The 19,753-nt window shown below is 40.0% G+C and overlaps 1 protein-coding gene across 1 annotated transcript; it reads left to right on the top strand.

The window, feature by feature from the left end:
- Positions 1-15,464: 15,464 nt before the first annotated feature.
- Positions 15,465-17,915, top strand: LOC120506947 (Holliday junction recognition protein-like; the record flags this gene model as incomplete). Its single annotated transcript, XM_039719088.1, has 4 exons — positions 15,465-15,657; positions 16,467-16,533; positions 16,892-16,956; positions 17,888-17,915. Coding segments are annotated over exons 1-4 (244 nt in total), but the record flags the coding sequence as incomplete, so codon positions are not given.
- Positions 17,916-19,753: the final 1,838 nt, after the last annotated feature.

Here is a 19,753-nt window from a genome sequence, read left to right as displayed (position 1 = left end):
AGTGGTGGGGTGGGGTGAGAGGCAGAAAAGGACTTGTCACTGTGCAAGTGCTTCTCAGCAGTAATGAAAACATCTTTGTATTATCAATATTGTTTTGGTCACAAATCCAAAACACAGTCTCATGCCAGGTACTATGAAGAAAATTACCACTATCCAAACTGAAAACAGCACATTCTCTTCTGTTCAGACTAATCAATAAAATAATGGAAATAATGTAAACTGCAAGTTTTCTAGAAGACACAAAGTTAATATTTTTTTTTATTTTAATAAAGTGTTCTTTAACGTACTATCTAAAGTGTGGGCACAAACTTTTAGGTAGGACTGTGTTCTATCCAGATGTATTAAGAACAAAGCCTGCTTTGTATTAACCTAACATTTGCTCTAATCAGTACTCAAAATTGGATTAAGGTCTCTGGGAAACACTTCAGCTAGCTCAATATTCCAAGATGTGTATCCTCCTTAAAAAGCTCTCTACTACTCTTGATTTTGTTACAGTTGTTAATTAAAATAATGTCATATTTTGATGTTTTTTCCAGGGTTCAGCCACTCTTATTTTAAATTAACCTTTTATAAAAGTGTTGGAATTAAATTTTGTTGTCTTTGTAAAGCAAAATTAGAAGTTCAAAGAACAGCAAAACCCAAATAATTTTGTAAGCACTCCCAGAGATTTGTGTCCTTTGACTTGTATGTACTCCTTTGCAAAAAAATGTTTTTACTGGGCTCTTTGCCATGGCTGTATGAAACAAAAGGTAAGAGATATGGTGTCACTTGTACTTCTGCAAAACAGACAGCCTTTTCCTGAGTAATTTAGGTATCTTTGCCCTGCCCAAATATCTGGGTGAAAGCTTTTAGCAATGGAGTCTTTCTGAGATTTCTACCTCCTGTCAAGCTGACTTGCAATTATCTCTGAAGGTGGTAGCCAGGACTGCAGGGAAGGCATTTGCAGATGGCATGATTACATATTCTTCATTTTTTTAGGAAAGCAGGCTCAAAGCACAACCTTACTTTGTATATAACAAGACTAATTCTACGAACTGTAATGGAATGGCATGAAATGTGTGCAAAGGGAAAACTATAGTTCTTTCTGGTTCTATCGGGATTGATTCTCTCAAGTCTGTAACAAGTTTTATCAAATCACTACATTATATCATAAGACTAAGTTCTCCTTGTGTGACAATGCCCTGCAGGCATCACACTAATATTAATTACCGTTGCCTATCAGAAATATCAGAATTAAGCAAAATAATTTGTGGAAGAATTGGTGCAAGTTGAACAAAACAGTTGTTAAGACTTCAATACGAAAGAGTTTTTCTTCAAAATTCACTTCAAATCCATGTCCATTTGCACATGAAATGTACTCCATCATCTACAGTTATTATCCCAGGTTCTGTCTGATCAATGGAATATAGAAAGAATATGTAACATGCATCACTTGACATTATAAACAATTCCAACATTACAGTTCTGACATTTGAATCTTTTACATCCTTAATAAATAAATAAATAAAATTATGTATGAGATTTCTGGTGTTTTGAATTTTAAGTTTTTGTATTTATTCATCTTTGACGCATACATATGCCATGATCAGCTTTCTCACACCCAGACTTCAGAAAATCACTGTTCTTAGTCTGATGCTTTTGTATTTAAAGCCTATGAGGGTCTTTCAGAATTGGCTTTCCAATATTTAAAATAAAATGGTCCAATCTAAGCAGCTTGGGTATATGGAAACAGCTGTATTTGGGATTTTTTGTTTTAAACTAATGAAGTGATAGGCTTGAAAAATAACTACTATCTATATACACGGACTATTTTTTTATAAGTGGATTTTTAAAAGAGTATTTCCAGTTAAATTTGCCTAATTTTTCTGCATAACTGTAATTATATTAAGTGAATTACCAATTCTGGGAGACTTCTGTGTTGCATTATAAAACAATGTATGTAAAGAAATTCTTGGTCATATTTTTTTAGACTAAATTAGGAAGTTGTTGTTGAAATGCTCATTTCCTACACTAATTTGAAATCATTTAGCAGAAACCTGTGTAATTAAGATGCAAGTATCAGTGTATTTTAATGTAAACACTGTGGCACATAATTTTAAAACTTATTTATCTACAGTAACTCCACATGTTGGCGACTATACATAAGATTCTACTCAAATTTTTTTTGTGAGTTGACTAACATACATTTGCTTTGGCTAGTTAAACACAGTTTGATAGCAGCTGCCTAAGATAAATCCATTATGGCCATAATTTCTATCTAAACTTTTCAGCTGCCCAGCAAGTGTATCAGTAAAATCAGAGGACACATGGAAAATTACAAGTTGCTTTTGCTTAGAAACCCTGCATGAGAGAGAAAAGGTTCTTCACCCAGAGGGTGACTGGTCACTGGAACAGGCTCTGCAGGGCAGTGGTCACAGCCCCAAGGCTGCCAGGGATCAAGAAGCATTTGGACAATGCTCTCAGGCACAGGGTGTGACTCCTCAGGATGGTGCTGTGCAGGGCCAGGAGTTGAACTTCATCGCTGGACTACATGGATGGACCTGAAAAGTGACATCTCCTGCTTAGGCCTGCACTGATTTTTGGCTTACAGCAGCCACGTGACAGAAGGGTCAGCCATTAAAGGTAACTTCGTTATTCTAAAGGTGCTGATGTATCTCTGCTTTATTTCCACCTCCTCTGCAGTAGAATCATGGAAGTGTTTGGGTTGAAAGGGACATTAAAGATCACCTAGTTCCAAATCCCCTGCCATGGGCAGGGAACCTTCCACTAGACCAGTTTACTCAGAGCCTTATCCAGCTTGATCTTGAACACCTCCTAAGACAGGGAGTCCACAACCTGCAAGACAATTCAAGATACCTTACTAGGCAGTTTTTACTGTACTTAAAAACAACACTGTATTGAAACAATAACTTTTGAGTTCCTAAACCATCTGGCTCTAGTTTGAAATTAAGGCCTGAATTTTTTGAAACATTTCAAGCTGCACTGTTTACAGAAACTCATGTCCTGTGCAGAATACTGGAGATGCTGTGAGGGAGGACTGGACGGAGTCACAGAACACCCAAAATCCATAAATGAAAAGAAGCAGGGGAAGAAACCTTAAAAGGGAAAGGAGGTAGCAAAGATCAGGCCTCACCAAAGGAATATCATGATGTGAAAATCTCTGTCCCTAAGGATATATTCTAAAGGTAAGCTGAATGTCAAAGTAGGGAGAAAGGAAGAAGAGACTGAGGCTATGGAGGGGCACATTCATGTTCTGTACCTCAGACAATACCTGACAAGTGCACAACAAAAACAGAAATATATGGTACTTAATCTGAGGGTCTGTCTGAAATTTGGCTTTCCCTGCTGCCCTAATAGAACCAAAATCTTTTCCAACAAGGCACTGACGGTAAAGCTCAAAAGAGGTCAGACACCTCAGCCTGTCATCTCTTTATCATCTCCTGCGCAAAGGTACAAACATAAATAGTCTTCTGAAATTTTCTGGCATTCAGAAAAAATCAGATTAGCAATGTTACAAATAAAGAATCTGAAATAGTGATAATTTGCCCAGCAGTTTCTTCTGCACTGCTACTGCACCTGATTTCTCCAGTAGCAAGGGAACTAACCACTCAAGATGTCTTCTGTTTATTCACTGAGAATTATCAACAGCTCAATAAAATAAAGGTACTATTCATTGTTCCTCTCTAGATTATTTTCATTAGCTGTGCAAGTTAGTAAGGTAGCAACTGATGTGTTGTCATGGAGAGTTTTCCATGCTGTGGAAAAGTGCTACTTATTTAGGAAACACAGTCAATTCTTCCTCACAAGTGCCCTCTGAATGGCAATTGGCAGCTAAGTATAATCAACTGATATAAAGAGAAAATGGTAATATTTTAGATCTCCTATCCCATGAGCCATCTAGTCACTTGCATATACATAGCTATTACAGATGTTTTAAATTTCACCTTTCCTGGAAAACTCAAAGTAGATTCAGAATGATAAATGAATATGAAACTGTAGTCCATTTGTGGTCCCATATAAGTCAATGATCCCATTGACTGCAAACCAGAACAGAATTTTTTCACTAACATCTAAAGAATATATAAAATTATTTATTTATTCAGACTCTTATTAATCTTTTGTATAGCATTCATTAACCTTTTATTAACCTTTTATGCATTTCAGTGGACTACTGATGAAGGATGTAGGGCAGGAATGAAAGAAGTATTTTGAAAACATTTTTTAAAACAAGTGATGTATTAGAATCATGGTAATTTTCCTTTTAAAAGCCAATTAAATATTCATGGAAAGGGTTGACACACTTTTGAGGGCATCAAAAGAGACTAAACTCCCATCAGGCTTCAGGAACAGTTTTTCATTCTTACCATCCATTCACATGCCCCTTCCATCTTTGTTCCCAAAGCAATAAAAAGTATGTGGGTTTGGTGGGGTTTTTTTGGGATTTTTTTGGGGGGGAGAGTTTTTTGGGTGATTTTTTTTTTTTTTTTTTTTTTTTACACTTGCAGCATATCTCCAGCACTTAGCTGTTCTGGTTCTGGACAATATTGGAAACGTTTGCACCTTTTCTTCTCTTTTTTATTTAAATTACAAATATATGACAAATTGCTTCTATTGTGGAAGATTTCAAACCCCTCCAATTTAAAATATAGATCACTATTAAAAAGCTGCTAACAGAAGGAATAGTTAAACATTTGCAATTAAACATGTTTTTATTGTTCTTATTATACTAAGGGTGCTCATATCAAAAGAGCACCCTTGTCCTCATTTATATATCCTCATTTCCCTTGTACTCATTTATTTTCTAATTAGGTCAGTCTTCCCTTTCATATGCTGTTCACCATAATGGCCATGTCAGTTAGCAATCACATTCTAGGGAAGAATATAAGACTTTAGTAATTTTCTAAGTAATGAAAAAATACACAAAAATACACAAAAAAATCCAAGCTTTTTAACCATCAGTCAATTTTTTTTTCATGATTTGAGATGGTGAGATTCCCAAGTACACAAGTTAGGAACTGCTTTTTCTTGATCATCAGTGGAAAGAGGAAGTTCTTGTAGTGGTAGGTCAGCACATGAGACCCACCATCTTAAGAAGCTTAATTATTAAAAAAAAACCAAAAAAAACCAAAAAAATGCAAAATATATGCATAGTCTTGCTCCCCAAAAAGGGAAGCTCTCAGAAACATGTTCTGTCTGCCAGGGTTAGTAAATGCCTCTGGAGAACACAATTATAAATCTCAACTTACTATTTTCTGGTGGTTTTGATTGTTGTAGAAAGCATATTTGTGCCCACTAAGATTCATGATGTGTTCTGCTATCCCCTTCACAGCCTCCTCTCTAGAAAAGTGCCAAATGCTGCCACACCCTTGGAGAGAAGCCAAACACGCACAATAAGCAAGAGTCAATTGCCAGGACTAAAGAGAAGTGCTATTCAATGGTCTTAAACAGATGAAAGGAGGATGGAGCTGCAAGAAATTACCTTCCTGCAGGTATAAAAGTTAGGAGGTAACTTTCCAACAAATCACAGAATCACACCATGGCTTGGATTGGAAGGGACCTCAAAGATCATCTACTTACAGCCCCTTGCCATGGGCAGGACACCCCCCACCAGACCAGGCTGTACATAGCCCCACCCAAGCTGGCCTTGAACACTTCCAGGGATGGGGCGTTCACAGCTTCTCTGGACATGTTCCAGACTCTCACCACCCTCACAGAAAAAAAATTTCTTCCTAATATCCAATCTAAATCTGCCTTCTTTCAGTGTGAAGCCGCTCCCCCTTATCCCGTCACCACCTGCTCTTGTAAAAAGTCGCCTTCCATCCTTCTTGTAGGTACCCTTCGGGTAGCAGAAGGCTGCAATTAAGCCACCTCAAAGCCTTCTCTTCTCTAGGCTGAACAATCCCAATTCCCTCAGCCTTTCCCCTGGAAGACGGGATCCATCCCTTTAATGATCTTGGTGACTCTCCTCTGGACTCAGTGATTGTTCGTATCTTTTTTCCTGTTCTCTGTTTTGGTCTGCTTGCTGCTGAGGTGGGGTTTTTCCCCCTGCAAATCCTTTCTGCTTTCTTCTACTTGTCCAAAGTACAAGGGAGAGGGAAACAGACCCTGAGAACAAGCAGGAGGAGACAAATAAAAATGGCTTTTTAGCATCTGGGGAGTAGCTTTGTGATAGAGAAAACTTTTTACTTACATATGTGCTACTCATGCTGCTTGGTTTAATTTCTTTCATTTCTACTTTGCATTAACATTCAAGGTACACTGAGAAGAAGAATCTTCCTTTTTACTGAAGAGATATAATCAAGCATGCTTTCCTTTATATCTAAAACAGAGACATCTGGAAATGAGAGCCATGGGTGCAAGGAGGCCTTGTGACACTATTCCCATGACAAGGCTCTACTAATCACTGAGAAACATTTCACATGTTGTGATAATTTGCAGTAAAAACTGCCACAGATGGTGTTAGTTAACTTCTGTGAAGTTTATGAGATTAGTATTTGGCTACAAATCTATCTTCACATGTTTCTGTGATATTGAACAGAACACAGAGATGGAGCAGCTCAAGTAAGCAAAATTTTTCTTAAAGGAGATTTTGTTGAGATTCAGTATCGCTACAACCTCTATAACCTGGAGACCAGATAGAAACCCCATAATCTGGGGACCAGATACAGTGAGCTGTATAAATCCAGTTCTAACTTCCCCCCTATATATAATCCTACTATATATCTGTAAATGATTCCTGGTCGGCAGTTGTTTCTCCACACACTGCTAATCCATGTAATCCTTTAAAACACACAAATAAAAGGTACTAAGGTCTTCATTAGAAGCTCTTTTGCTCCATCCCACCACCCATCTCCTTGCTGAGACCCCCCACTTCACAGTGTAAGTCTGTTTTGACCTTACCAGACATCCTCTAATCACAGAGGAATGTCCAAGCAAATAAATGTTAACCTCCTGCATCATAAGAGTAAGGCAGCAAAAGCAATACTTTTGTTTTCTTTCTGAATTATTTAACTGTGCCACAAATAAAAGGTAATAAGGCCTTCATTAGCAGCTCTTTTGCTCTATCCCACCACCCATCTCCTTGCTGAGACCCCCCACTTCACAGTGTAAGTCTGTTTTGACCTTACCAGACATCCTCTAATCACAGAGGAATGTCCAAGCAAATAAATGTTAACCTCCTGCATCATAAGAGTAAGGCAGCAAAAGCAATGAGAACACTTTGTTTTCTTTCTGAATTATTTAATTGTGCCAAAAAAGCAAATTGAATCTTTAACTGAGCATATTGGGTTAAGGTACAGGGAGCACAACATTCATCTTGTCAAATCAGCACAATAAAAAGACACGCAGCTCAGAGTTACACAATAGGCACTAGGGGTGCTAGATGATGGGAAGGACCACAGTGTAATAGTGCAGACTGGGAACATGTCGTCAAATGGGGCATTTCCAAGCACAGGTTCTATTAGGAAGCACTGTACTAGCTTGTGTAGAGGGTGTACAGCTGGAGCTAGGGGTACTGTACTATGAGTCCATGAGTGTAAGATGCAGGATTGGATGAGTGAATGTAGACAAGGTGCCTCAGGACACCACAACTCTGCAGAACCCTGTGCTCTGGACTTGCTACTTTGACTCCTTCCCAAATAAACCATAAGAAGAATTAGTTTACATCTTTGTGTTGGTTTTGTGTTCTCATTGTTGTTTTTTTTTCTCAGGTAGGAAGATGCTGTTCCTTTTTCTTGCCTTGAGAAAAGAGCCTACATGCATCCACACTGTGTGTATCTGTTGATGTTTCAAGATTTTCAAGGCTTTCCCTGTTCCTCTTGACCTTGCTCCTAATTGTATCTATATGCACCCAAGCTACCCCAACCAATGCATCACACGTTTTTATTTTCTACCTAGGACTTGCTTCCAGGTCTTTTATGCCTTTTGATATATTTTTTTTACACCACAATTTTTCAGCCACCTTCACACAGACACTACCTTAATTTTAAAGTATTCTTCATGTATGAAATTTCCTTCCACTTTCTTGAAGAGATCTCACAGAAGGCAACTGAAGGGTGGGGGCAAAAAGAGAAAGGAGAGAAATGAAAAACTCCAGGCACCAATACAACTGTTCTTTGCACCTCAAAAGTGACAGGCCAGACAAAGAAACTTGAAGCCTATGAGCCCAGACACGTTTAATTCCTCATTTTGCAGTTCACAGTCATCAGGAGTCAGAAAAACTAGACAATCAGGACTGCAAAGTGATGGCACCCACCGACCCTTTAGCCATAAATTCCTACAAGCTTTGCAAAGCATGAAGGATTCACAGCACACCGTTTTTTGGGTAGGATATAAGTCAATTTTACAACACATAGGTGTACACACCACATAACTCTGACTTAGCCTGCTATACAAAAACACCTGAGAACACCACAGCATGTTTGAGGACTTCCTGGTGTGTAGAGAAGGTGCCCATGCCCTATGTAACCCTACCATCCTGGTCAATGCTGCAGTCTCGGGTATTTGGAAGCCACTGAGATACCGCTGCCCTGGCTACATTCACATCTCCCTTTGCAGGACAGATCCAGCAACAACTGAATTCCATACAGATTGCCACAGATGTAAGAGAAGCCGAGGACTGCTTCTTGAAAGGGGAAGGGAAACAGCAGCTCAGACATAGCTGTTATTTTGTTTTCGTTCTTCACAGCAGTGAGCTTAGCTTAGAAAAGTGTAAGTCTTCACAACCAGAGCTCAGAAAAACAATTTCCTATTCTCTCCTGGCAAACACTTCTGCTCTTTAACCCCATAGAGCCTCTATAACCAGATATTACCATAGCACTTGTGCAATTCTGAACACAACCTTTCACTCCTTGCACACAGTAGTTCTCTCAGCCAACTGTAAATGTTTATGGGCAGTTTTCTAATTAAGACATAGACACATCCTTATAATGAAACCAATCTTTTCTAGCTGAGGAATCATTGGAGTTTCATCTGATTTGAGGGATCAGGCATGTTGTTCAATCATGAAGACCAAATATTTATTTTAAGCACTTCAAAAGCATTTTATGGGCTAACACTGGCTTGCACAGCCATTGTTAAACAACTGCAAATGAGAAACATTCCTGAAATCACAGCTTGTTTGTGCGTAATTTGTACACTTGGTGCAGAAAGCACTGTGTATAAATCTCAGCTAAATCACTTGCAATGAATAATTCCACCATTCAGTACAGATGCTAAGCAATGGAAGTTTACAGAACATTATGGAGATGTATCTTCCATCCTCAGGAGATAGGAGAATTTTAATTCCTGGCACTGAAGGCAGGCTTGAACGAGAATATGATTAAACTTTTATAACTGCTCAATGTTTTCTTGGCTCAATCAATATTCTTTTCAATAAGCCCTTGGCTTGTTCTGGAAACACAGCCAATATCTGTTGTTCAGTAAATGGGGTTTTAGTCTTCATTCCCACTGATCTGATCAAGAGAATGACATTGATCACAATGAGTACCCTGTTCATATATTTTAAAACAATTTAATCAGCTCATGCAGGACAGAGGTTAGGTAGCAGTGATGATTACAGCACATCTTTTAGTGGTCTCTGTTACAGATGAATGTGCTTTTATATTACCCCCAATGTAACTGACTGCAATTATCCATTTGTGCAAGCTGGCAGGAATGAACGGGGTTACATGCAGTGGTTGCTTCCTTTCCTTCAAAGGCAGATTGAAAGGGACATGACAAGTAGCTGTGCATTCCTCAGGAGGACCAGCATCAAGGGGGGAGATCCTGAGCCTTCCATACTGGCATGTGTGGGAGCACCTAAGCGAATTGGCTATGATTAGTCAGATGTTAATACTGTCGAGCAGGGGGATGCTAGACCAGAATTTAGGGTGCGCTTACAGCCTGTTCACCGATGTGCCAACAGCATGTGCACAACCCTGGCAAATCACTTCACTCTGTGCCGTAGGTTTTCTGTCTACCAAGGCAAGGTTAGTAATTCTTGCCATGTTTTGTGAAGCAGTTTGATACCTATGCAAGAGAAGCATGACATGACTGTTGAGTTGTGGCATTTGTTCAGCACATTGGTGACACTCAGTTCTTTGCCAACCCAAGCAGGAGCTAGAGAGCTACTTCTACAAAATGCCAGAGAGAGTGAAGAATTTGGAGCAAAAGTCAATCCAGACAGTTTCAACAGATGCTGAAAACTGAGAACAGTGGTGAGTAGAAAAAGCAACAAGAATCATTCATTCCTTTTCAAGGAAATTCTCATTCTTTGCTTCAATGGCAATACAATTCTATTTGATTAGATTTCTGAGCTTTGTACCCTGAGTCCTAAATGATTAAAAATTACTTTTGTTCTCTCTTCTCATCTTCTTTGCATTCCCTCATGTGATGGAAAAAGGATTGACCATTTCTTAGTGATTGTTGTTCTAGTAATTGCTTATTCCTCTGTCCACAGACAGAGTGGTTGAACTTGGGACCTGTCTTTATAAATGAGCTGGCAGTCAGACATATTTCAGTGATCAGAAGGCTTAAGAAATAACCAGGTTATACAGCAGAAATAACCTGCTGTAGGTTGAGTCCTGCCAGCAGCCAAGCATCCACATGCACCCCAGGACAGGGGAGAAAACAGGAAGAGAAAATGTAAGAAAACTGAGGAGTCAAGATAAAGACACTTAAGTAAGTGACAGAAGGGGGAAAACAATCCTATGAGAACTAAGTGATGCAAAAGCAATGACTCACTATTTCCCATAAGAGAGGTCTCCAAGTAATGGCCAACCTGAAAGAAAAAAAACCTCTATCTTCTTCCTCTACCCCAGGCTTTATTGCTGAGCATAACGTTGTATAACATGGAACATCCCTTTGCTCAATTCAGGTTTAGATGTCTTATTTGGTCTCCTCCTAACTTCTTGTATAGGTCCAGCCTACTCATACTCACTGGAGTGGAGGAGGAGCAGCACAGTGGGGGAAGAAAGCAAAAGCCTTGTGTGTGCAATCCCTGCTCAGCAACAGCCACACAATTACTGTCTTACCAGCATCACCTTCTTTAGCCACAAACCCAAAACTTAGCAGCAAAGGGCTGCTATGAAGAGTTAGCTTCATCCTGGCCAGATCCAGTAGATCAGAACCAAAAAAAATGAAAATAGTGAAGTCCCATTCTGGCAGAGGAATTATTAGACTGGAACTAATAAAATTACTCCCGAACAAAATTACACGTTCTTGACAACTGGGGGCAGTACAGAGCCTTCAGAAAACAAGGGATCCAGTAAGTGCAGCCTTAAAGCCTGCTCCAAATGTGCTTCCAGCAGGACTGCACACAATTTGCAGAAGTAGGGAAATTCTAGAAATAATATTATTAATCCCAGGACTGTGTTTGGAAGCTAAGTCACATTTTTGACTTGACAAGAAGATTTTTGATGCCTTCCTGATGGCCAAGTGTGGTTGTTTTTTTGTTTTCTTTTCTTTCATGTTTTATATAAGCAGAGTTATGGAGTGCTTGGGTGTGTTTAATTATGATAAGGGTTGGAAACATTTCTCTGTGTAACAGACACTCATGCAGGGACTGCCTTATGTGAAAAAACTAATTTATGACTTTGTGTGGAGTTCTTAAGTAAGGAGGAATAAAATGGTGCTTTCCCTCCCACCTCTCAGAGAGCAGGGAAGGCAAGGCTTCTTTGCAGAGGGAACAATACAAAGTGCCTGCTGTAAAACCTGGCCTGTGCTGACTCTTTTACTGTTTTCCTGGGATGCTCACACTTCCCTTCTCCACAGCTAAACAGCATGCCTACAACTAGTCCCCCCCCTCCATTCTCCTCAGTGTTCTTTTTTTACAGTCTCTGAGTTTCTAATTATATTCACTGGTTTGACACAAGCTGAGCTGCACAAGGTTTTCTGCAAAAGAGCAGTTATTTTATGCCTTCATACTCCCTTGTACAAAGAGAGGGAGCAGCATGGAATCCCAACCCAAAGAAATACTGAAGAGAGAGGAGTTTGTCATTTCAATAGTCAATGTGATGTTTTGGCTGTATCTGAAGACCAACATCTACAGAAAATAGATGTGTAAATTGCCTTTTATATAGTTCTTCAGAGGTTGCTTTCAGAAATTTATTTATTATTCCAGATGCCTAAGTAGTCAAGGATACTGACTGACTGGAAAGAGTTCAGAGCAGAATAGTAAAAATGATCACTTAGTGCAGATGTTTTTACTTTTTTTTTTAAGTGAGAAATGGATTAAAGAGATAAAATACAGCTTGAGGCTGGACTAAATGATAAGCTGGGGAGAACACAGGCCTCTCCAAATATGAATAAACACTATGAATAAAACAATAACACATAGCAGTAAACCATAGAATAAACAATGACACACCCAACTCAGAGCCACAAGTTATTCTTCTACAAGTCAAACTAATTAAAGGATAGTTGAAGATAGTTGAATCTTCTGTCATACATTTCTGCACAAACCTACTCAACAGAAAGGCAGAAGATGTAGAGCTTGGACAGAACAGAGGATGAGGTTCTGGTGCTACACAGGCACCAAAGAAGTGTTCTTCTTGAAATACCTGTTTCTGTATCATATTGATACATTCTCTTTTCTAGCAAAAAACGGCACAATGTTCAGTGTTTACTTAATAATATGTAAACAGTGAACATTGTGCCACTTTCTTTAGTTTGTCAACAGTTTGATCCAAAATCTTGCTTTGCAGTCAACATAAATTCACCCAAGCATTAGCTAATCTTTGTAGACTTTGTGGTTCTTAAGGTCATGCAGTTTAAAATTTTTTGGTTACACCTTATCAAATGTACCAGTTACTGCTGGCTTAGAACAATGTCCACGCACAGCTGCTGAATGTCAATCTCATTTTCTCATACAGGTGGTAGAAGAAATTTTTTGCGCTTGAGTGTTCTTGTCACTCTACTGAAGTGTACCATGAATTCAAAACAGACAAAAGCAACTTCTGGATAAAACTTAAATAACTGGATCACACCCCTTTTCTCCTAGGTTGATGATTACCTCAAATATAAAATAAGTCAGGGACTACTTCTATTATTTAGGCTGTGAAGTGAGTGTGTCCTAAGATAAGAAATGTCAGAGGAAAGTAATTAATCTCATCCTGTGTGTGCACTGTATTTCAACCTTAAATTATCAAAGCACTACAAGGGGACCACAGAAGACCACCATGAAGGCCATGACAACTCTAAACCTGCCAGTGAAAAAACAGAGATATTATGATGCTTCTTTTTTTTCCCCACGAGTGATTTAATGATGCATTTTTTCCCCATATGATTAGCACTTTGAAAGTAGGAAGTACTGAATAGTTAGTTACCTGTTATTTCCCTTTATCCTTCTCTAAATGTGGGGCTCCAGGTCTTATTCTCTGCACATCATGTGTAAAGCTGGCCCTGAGTATGTAGAGATCTACCTGTCTACTAATAACATTCCTACTACTATTCCAAACTAACTCAATATTTGACCATGTTAGAAGTATCACAGAAATTATATTTCATCTATTCAAGGGAGTGAAATTAGTAGTATATTTTACCAATGGGAAAGATTATAGGCACTTGCTTCAAACTACTGAGTGCTTATCAATTTTGTCAATCTGCGAAAAAGAGATTCTAATTTATTCAGGGTAGTTACACTTTTCCCCCTATTTTTAAATCTTAGGAAGTTTATATATAAAGTTTTGATCTATTCAAAGCACAGCTTCCATCAAAGTGAATGTAATGACAAAGCATTGAGAGCTTCTGCAGATCTACTCCTGGGTGCATATCAAGAAAATAAAGAACATAGAATTAGGTGCTCCTCAGTGAGATATTCTTGGTTTTTAAAGATGATTTGTCATCCTGGTGGAAATACAGTGACAAATGTAGGAGTGGGATCTGTTGTGTCACTTTGGAATTACCACACTCATCTTTTCCTGCATGCTGAAATCAACAATTCAGTACTCTTTTAGCTGGCTCGCTCAGCACACACATGTTTAAATCACGTGTGATTTAAATCACATTTAAAACACGCGTATTTAAACATACTGAGAGCAGTATTTCATGCATCATACTCTGAAAAATAGAAGGGTAAGACCTGCCAGAAACAGGGTAAGGCCTTAGTGCAGATCTTGTCAGCTGTGAAAACTTCACAACCATACTAGTAAGAATGCTTAAACGTGGATCAAAGATCCACATTTTTCTTAAGTCCTACCGTTTAAAAAAAATAAAATTTAATACAACTGAATAAAAAGTAAGTAAATACAGATAGCTTTAAACAGCAAGGGATTATGAAAAATGCATCTGTCTTTACCAAAATGGCAATTTTTTTTTAGTGGGAGGTTCCAGGGAAAATGATGCACTGATGATAATTTACTTTGTAAAAATGTTTATTTATAGAAAACTAATGGTTAGTTGAAGTGTGTGAAAAATGTGTATTTTATGATTGGCTTTTCGCAAGTATTAAAATTAATATTGTATTATGCTAGGAAGTTATGCTATATTAATTTTCTTAAGTAGTGTATTAAATATAGTTTTAGTTATAACGTAATGTTAAAATAGAAACTATGCTATGCAAGATATTTGTTTAAGAAAGGACTCACCACAGGACACCTAAACCTTTTAGAGAAAGAGAATTTATTGCTCCCTTATCAGCAGAAAACTAACTTCTTCCCACCTCACTTAAGACTAGAAGACGGCATGAGGATTAAGAGGAAGAAGTTGACAGTGACCAGACAGAATCCTGTGTTTGAATAGAATTTATGCATCATGTACGAGATGTATGTATATGCAACAGGCGATTGTTTTTAAGGGTTAATCCTCTGTTAACGGGGGTCCTTTTTCGGGCTTGTGTTGCCCAGAAAAAGGTACCCGGACGTCCGTATCTCCTTGTTTTTATTGTCTCATATTGTCCTAATCTCAAATGTTCAATTTTTATTGTTCTAATTATATTACAATTTTTATAACCACTTTATTACTATTGAACTTTTAAAATTTCAGAAACAAGTGATTAGCGTTTTTCACAAAGAATATTGGGAAATAACAGAATGGCATCCAAAATACCAGTGCCAGCGGGCAGGCAACGCTTTGGCTTTGCCAGCTCCCCTCCTTCCCAGAGGCCTGCAGCCTCCGCGAACAAGCTAGAGAGCGACTGGGGAGGGTGTGACCGCCGGCCACTGAACAACAAATTCCCCAGCCCGGACTCCTGCGGCCGTCTGTGCCGAATCCGCCAGACACAAGACTTTAAATCCCGCCAGGGCCTGCCCGGGGCGGAGAGCGCCCTGAGGCACCTCCTCCCCCTGTCAGCGGCCCGCGGGCCCCGGCAGCGCCGCGCGCCGCAGACAATGGCGGAACAACGGCCCCGTCCCAGCTGCCCCGGCGCCCAAAGCCAGGCCTTGGAGGCGGGGAGATCGGGCACTCGGAAGGGCCAGCAACCTATCAGAATATAAAGCCCGCCCACCGCAGGCTGCTATTGTTTACGGCGCCAGGACTGATTTTAGCAAGCCAATCGGAGGCGGCGAGGGATGGTGGTTTGAATTGGGGCGGGAGCGGCCGGCCGCGGTGCGCGGAGCGGGGGACGGCCGGCGGCGGCCGCGGGAACGGTCCGTCGTCATGGATTTCGATAAAATGGTGCAGGAGGGGCTGCGGCGCAGCAATGAGCGTTTCATGGCGTCCATGACTAAGATATTAGACCAGGTAGGTGATTAGTGGGACCGGGGTGGCTGCGAGTTCCGGGCGGGGAAGCAGGGACTGAGAGCGGCTGTGCCGTCTGCGCTGGGCCGCGCGCTCCCGTGCCTTGGCAGGAGAGGGCTGGCAAGAGGCGGCTCCCGGAATACAGCCACAAAAAGGACAACTGGGACTGCCCGTGCTGGATACGCGACTTAGTCACAAGTGCGAGCTGACTTCACAGCGTCCTTAACTCCGATTAGCTTGCGTTAGACGGGGGGGGTTTTCAATGAAACTGCAAAAAGTGGGGGTCTCCCTCCGTGAATCCTTCTCCCTTGGGAGACGTTCTGCGTTTAAGGTGTGTCCTCCGTGCACAGACACATCCCGGGATGCGGCTTTTCCCATTCGAGAGGTGTTTTGTGCCGCCGCCGGGCTGAATCTGGCTCTAGATGGATTTTCTTGGCTAGTGGCACATCGGACCATGTGCTCATGACATGTGTCATGAGCGCTTGGTCTTAGCTGAGGGCTGCTTTTCGTTTCTACAGCAGAAATTTGGTTGAAACTGTCAGAGAGAGACTTAACTGCATTTTAAAAATTCTCTGAAGCCCTGTTTTGGCACTGGCTGGCTTATGCCTTAGGTTAAATGGCTTGAACACATGCTTAAAATACACCGGTTTCCATTAGGAGTTACTATTTCCAGATTGCTGACTTCTAACTTTAGCCAATAAAGCAACATACTGATAATTTCATGTTTAGGATAAAAGAAAAAATTGTCCTAAAAACAATACAGATATTACTTTGATAGTTTGTTCTAATATTTAATGCATTTTTTTCTTTAGTATAATCGTGACTTCAAAGACGACATCCTGGTGTCCATTGAGACCCTGACTTATGAAACATCTGAAGGTAAGAACTCCTTAAAGTTACAATGTTTACATGGTGTATGTGTAGACTTAGTAAAGCATTCAAGTGTTCGCTGTTGCAGAATATTTAAGTGCGACAGATACTGAATTTTGTTCACTAATGCATGATATATCATATGTAGACTTTGGTATAGTACCAAGAATTTATTCCTGTGTGCACTCTTAGTCTCTTGCATGCTGTATTCTACACAAGACATTGGTTATTAGCAAGGTTCAGGATGGTATTATGATATTATTAGTCTAATATATATGTACATTTTATATATAAGATTATAATATGTTATTCAGTATAGATGGGATTATGATATGTGGTAATACTGTTACTTTTTGTTTTTCTCTAGGACCAAAAGAATGGGAGAAAGTATCTAGAAAAACTGTAAAAAAGTGGAAGAAAGAAATACTTACGGTACTTATTACTACAATCCTACCGTACGGCCAACATACAACAATATTTCTTTATGGATTTATAGATAGATAGGATTATATCCTAATCTTGCCTTGCCATATACTTTTCAGAAGTATTGAGGAGGTCAACATCTGCTTTAGAGTTTTAGGATACTTCAAGATTTTTCCCAGGTATTAGGCTAAAATGGATGGGCATTTATCAGTGCTTAGCATCACTTGTACACCTGGAAAATTTTTTTTTTTCAATTCCTGTCTGTTGGGAATGTGTGTTTTTTGGAACTCATCAGAATGTTTTCAGTGCAGTTCATGCATTGAATCAATTTATCTTTGTTCAGGCAGTCAGCTCATGGGGCTTTCTGGTTTTGTCTCTAGTTTCTTTCTTTTTCCCTGTGAAATAATGCCGGATTTATTAAAGAATCTTTGCAGTCTCACCAGTCAGTGTGTCAGGTGAAGCCCATGGCCTGTATGGTGTGCCTTGGCAGTTAACCCAGAAGCTGTTCAGAACCCCACAGAGTGAGGGCATGAGGCATGGAATTCAGTCTGAGGCAACATGGGTGGATTTAATGGAGACCAAAAAGAAGCTGTGTTTAGGCTTACCTTTCCACTTCTGGTAATGCCTCGTGCAAAGTCTACTAAGCATTGCTGCCCAAGTTTCCGGACCAAATCCATAAAAGAGTGTGAGGGAAATTCTCTGTCTTAGCCTCTTCTGTGGGCCCAGGTATGTTCTTGCTTTAGCAGCAACAGTAAGGGGAAAAGTGAATGATCAGATAAGTTTTACTAGATACTTGTGGCATTTCTGGTTAGACCTGGGGAAACCTGAGAGAATGGAATAGTTTTGTAGTTGTGGGCTATAGCAAAGGAAATACAGATGATGCTTAAAATTATTTTGCTTTTCTTTGTTTATTCTGACTTTTTTATTTTTTCTATTGCAGCTTAATAGTCACCGTGCAAGCAGCACAGGTAGTGTTTGTTTTTTCTTAAACTGTTACAAATTATCTTAAGCCAAGAGTTTTGACTTAAAGGAAGGTATTCAGGTTCATGCTAAACCCTTTAGGATACTCATTGGGTTTTGTGTGAGAAACTGTCTAATAAGTCATCAATACTTATGTTCATAAGGATTCAGAAAATGTCATTTAAAGTGTTTAAGATTAAGTACATTCTATTTCATGGTGCTATCATAACAAGTTGATTAAAATAAGCACCCCTTATCAATGAATCCAAGTGGGTTTTTTTGTGGTATTTGTCAGTTTTGTCTGATAATCATTGAATCTTAAAAATTTCAACCCTGACTTCCGTGCACGTAGTGGTGAAATATGATTGTTGTTAGCTTTTTGCAAATTTCTAGAACAGTGGGCATATTCAAAAATAGGTGCTAAAATAATCTCATGAAGATGTATAATGGGCTATCCAAAATTCAGGAGATTATTCTGTTTAGTCAAAGAATCAGGATGTCTCCAGAAAAACGTAGCATACCGTTACTTTATTGGAAATCAAATTCCAGAATAGAAATCCAAATATGTCTCTACACCAAAGCGTAGATATGGTACTACTTGGACGGGAGATGTGACATCTGAAAATGTTGCTGAAAAGGAGCTATATGTTCCAATAAAATGTATATCTTCTCTGGGATAAATGATGGGGGAGAAAATGTTCCTGTGTAGTAGAGTAAATCACACAGAATCACTAGGTTGGGAGAGACCATTGATTCTGACCCATGCCCAAACACCTCAACTAAACCATGGCACCGAGCCCCACATCCATTCTTTTTTGAAACACATCCAAGCGTGGTGACTCCACCACCCCCCTGAGCAGACCATTCCAGTACTTTATCACTCTTTGCGCAATAATCTTTTCCCCGCTATCCAACCTGTATTTCCCTTGCCGTAGCTTGAGACTGTGTCCTCTGGTTGTATCCATTGCTGCCTGGAGAGAGAGACCAACCCCCACCTGGCTACAGGCACCTTTCAGGAAGTTGTAGAGAATCAGAAAGTCACCTCTGAGTCTCCTTTTCTCCAGGCTAAACAACCCTGGCTCCCTCAGTCATTCCTCACAGGGATTGTGTTCCGAGCCCCTCACCAGCCTTGTTGCCTCCTCTGGACACGCTCAAGTGTCTCAACATGCTTCCCAAACTGAGGGGCCAGAACTGGACACTCACTCAAGGTGTGGCTTCACCTGTGCCGAGTAGAGGGGAAGAATGACCTCCGTGCTCCTTCTGGCCATACTGTTCCTGATCCAGGCCAGGATGCCTTTGGCCTTCTTGGCCAGCAGGGCACACTGCTGGCTCATGTTCATGTTCTCCAGTACCCCCAGATCCCTTTCTGCCTGGGTACTGTCCAGCCGCTCTGTCTCCAGCCTGTAGGGTTGCAGGGGGTTGTTGTGGCCAAAATGCCACCATGCCACCTTCACAAAATGAAGGTATATTGGGCTCTATTGTCTCAAGTTTTGTAGTGGAGTTTTTTGGTGTTATTTTGACATTTGTCTGAGAAACCTTTATTTGGGGCACCAGAGGACAAAGCACTGCCCTTAATTAACTCTCCGATGATAGCAGGTAGGGCTGACCGCTGAGGAAGGTGTCCGACCTGCTTGGGCTAAAACTAAAAGTAAAATTTCTACAATTTCATGCAAAGAAGCTCAAAGTCATAGACCTCTTTTGGATTAATCAAATGCTGAAGAGACAATTTTGAAAGCTGCTTGAGCCAACCAAGGATGTCACAGTCTGCTGTATAAATAGCACACACCATGCTGGAAGATATGCACATGTTCAAGTGCCTTGCACATGAAGCACACAAAACAGGTTA

Source organism: Passer montanus, unplaced genomic scaffold (genome assembly GCF_014805655.1).
Source record: "Passer montanus isolate IOZ18808 unplaced genomic scaffold, ASM1480565v1 scaffold401, whole genome shotgun sequence".
Classification (NCBI taxonomy): Eukaryota; Metazoa; Chordata; class Aves; order Passeriformes; family Passeridae; genus Passer; species Passer montanus.
Note: the sequence above shows the minus strand (reverse complement) of the source record. Positions and strands in the feature narration are given on the sequence as shown.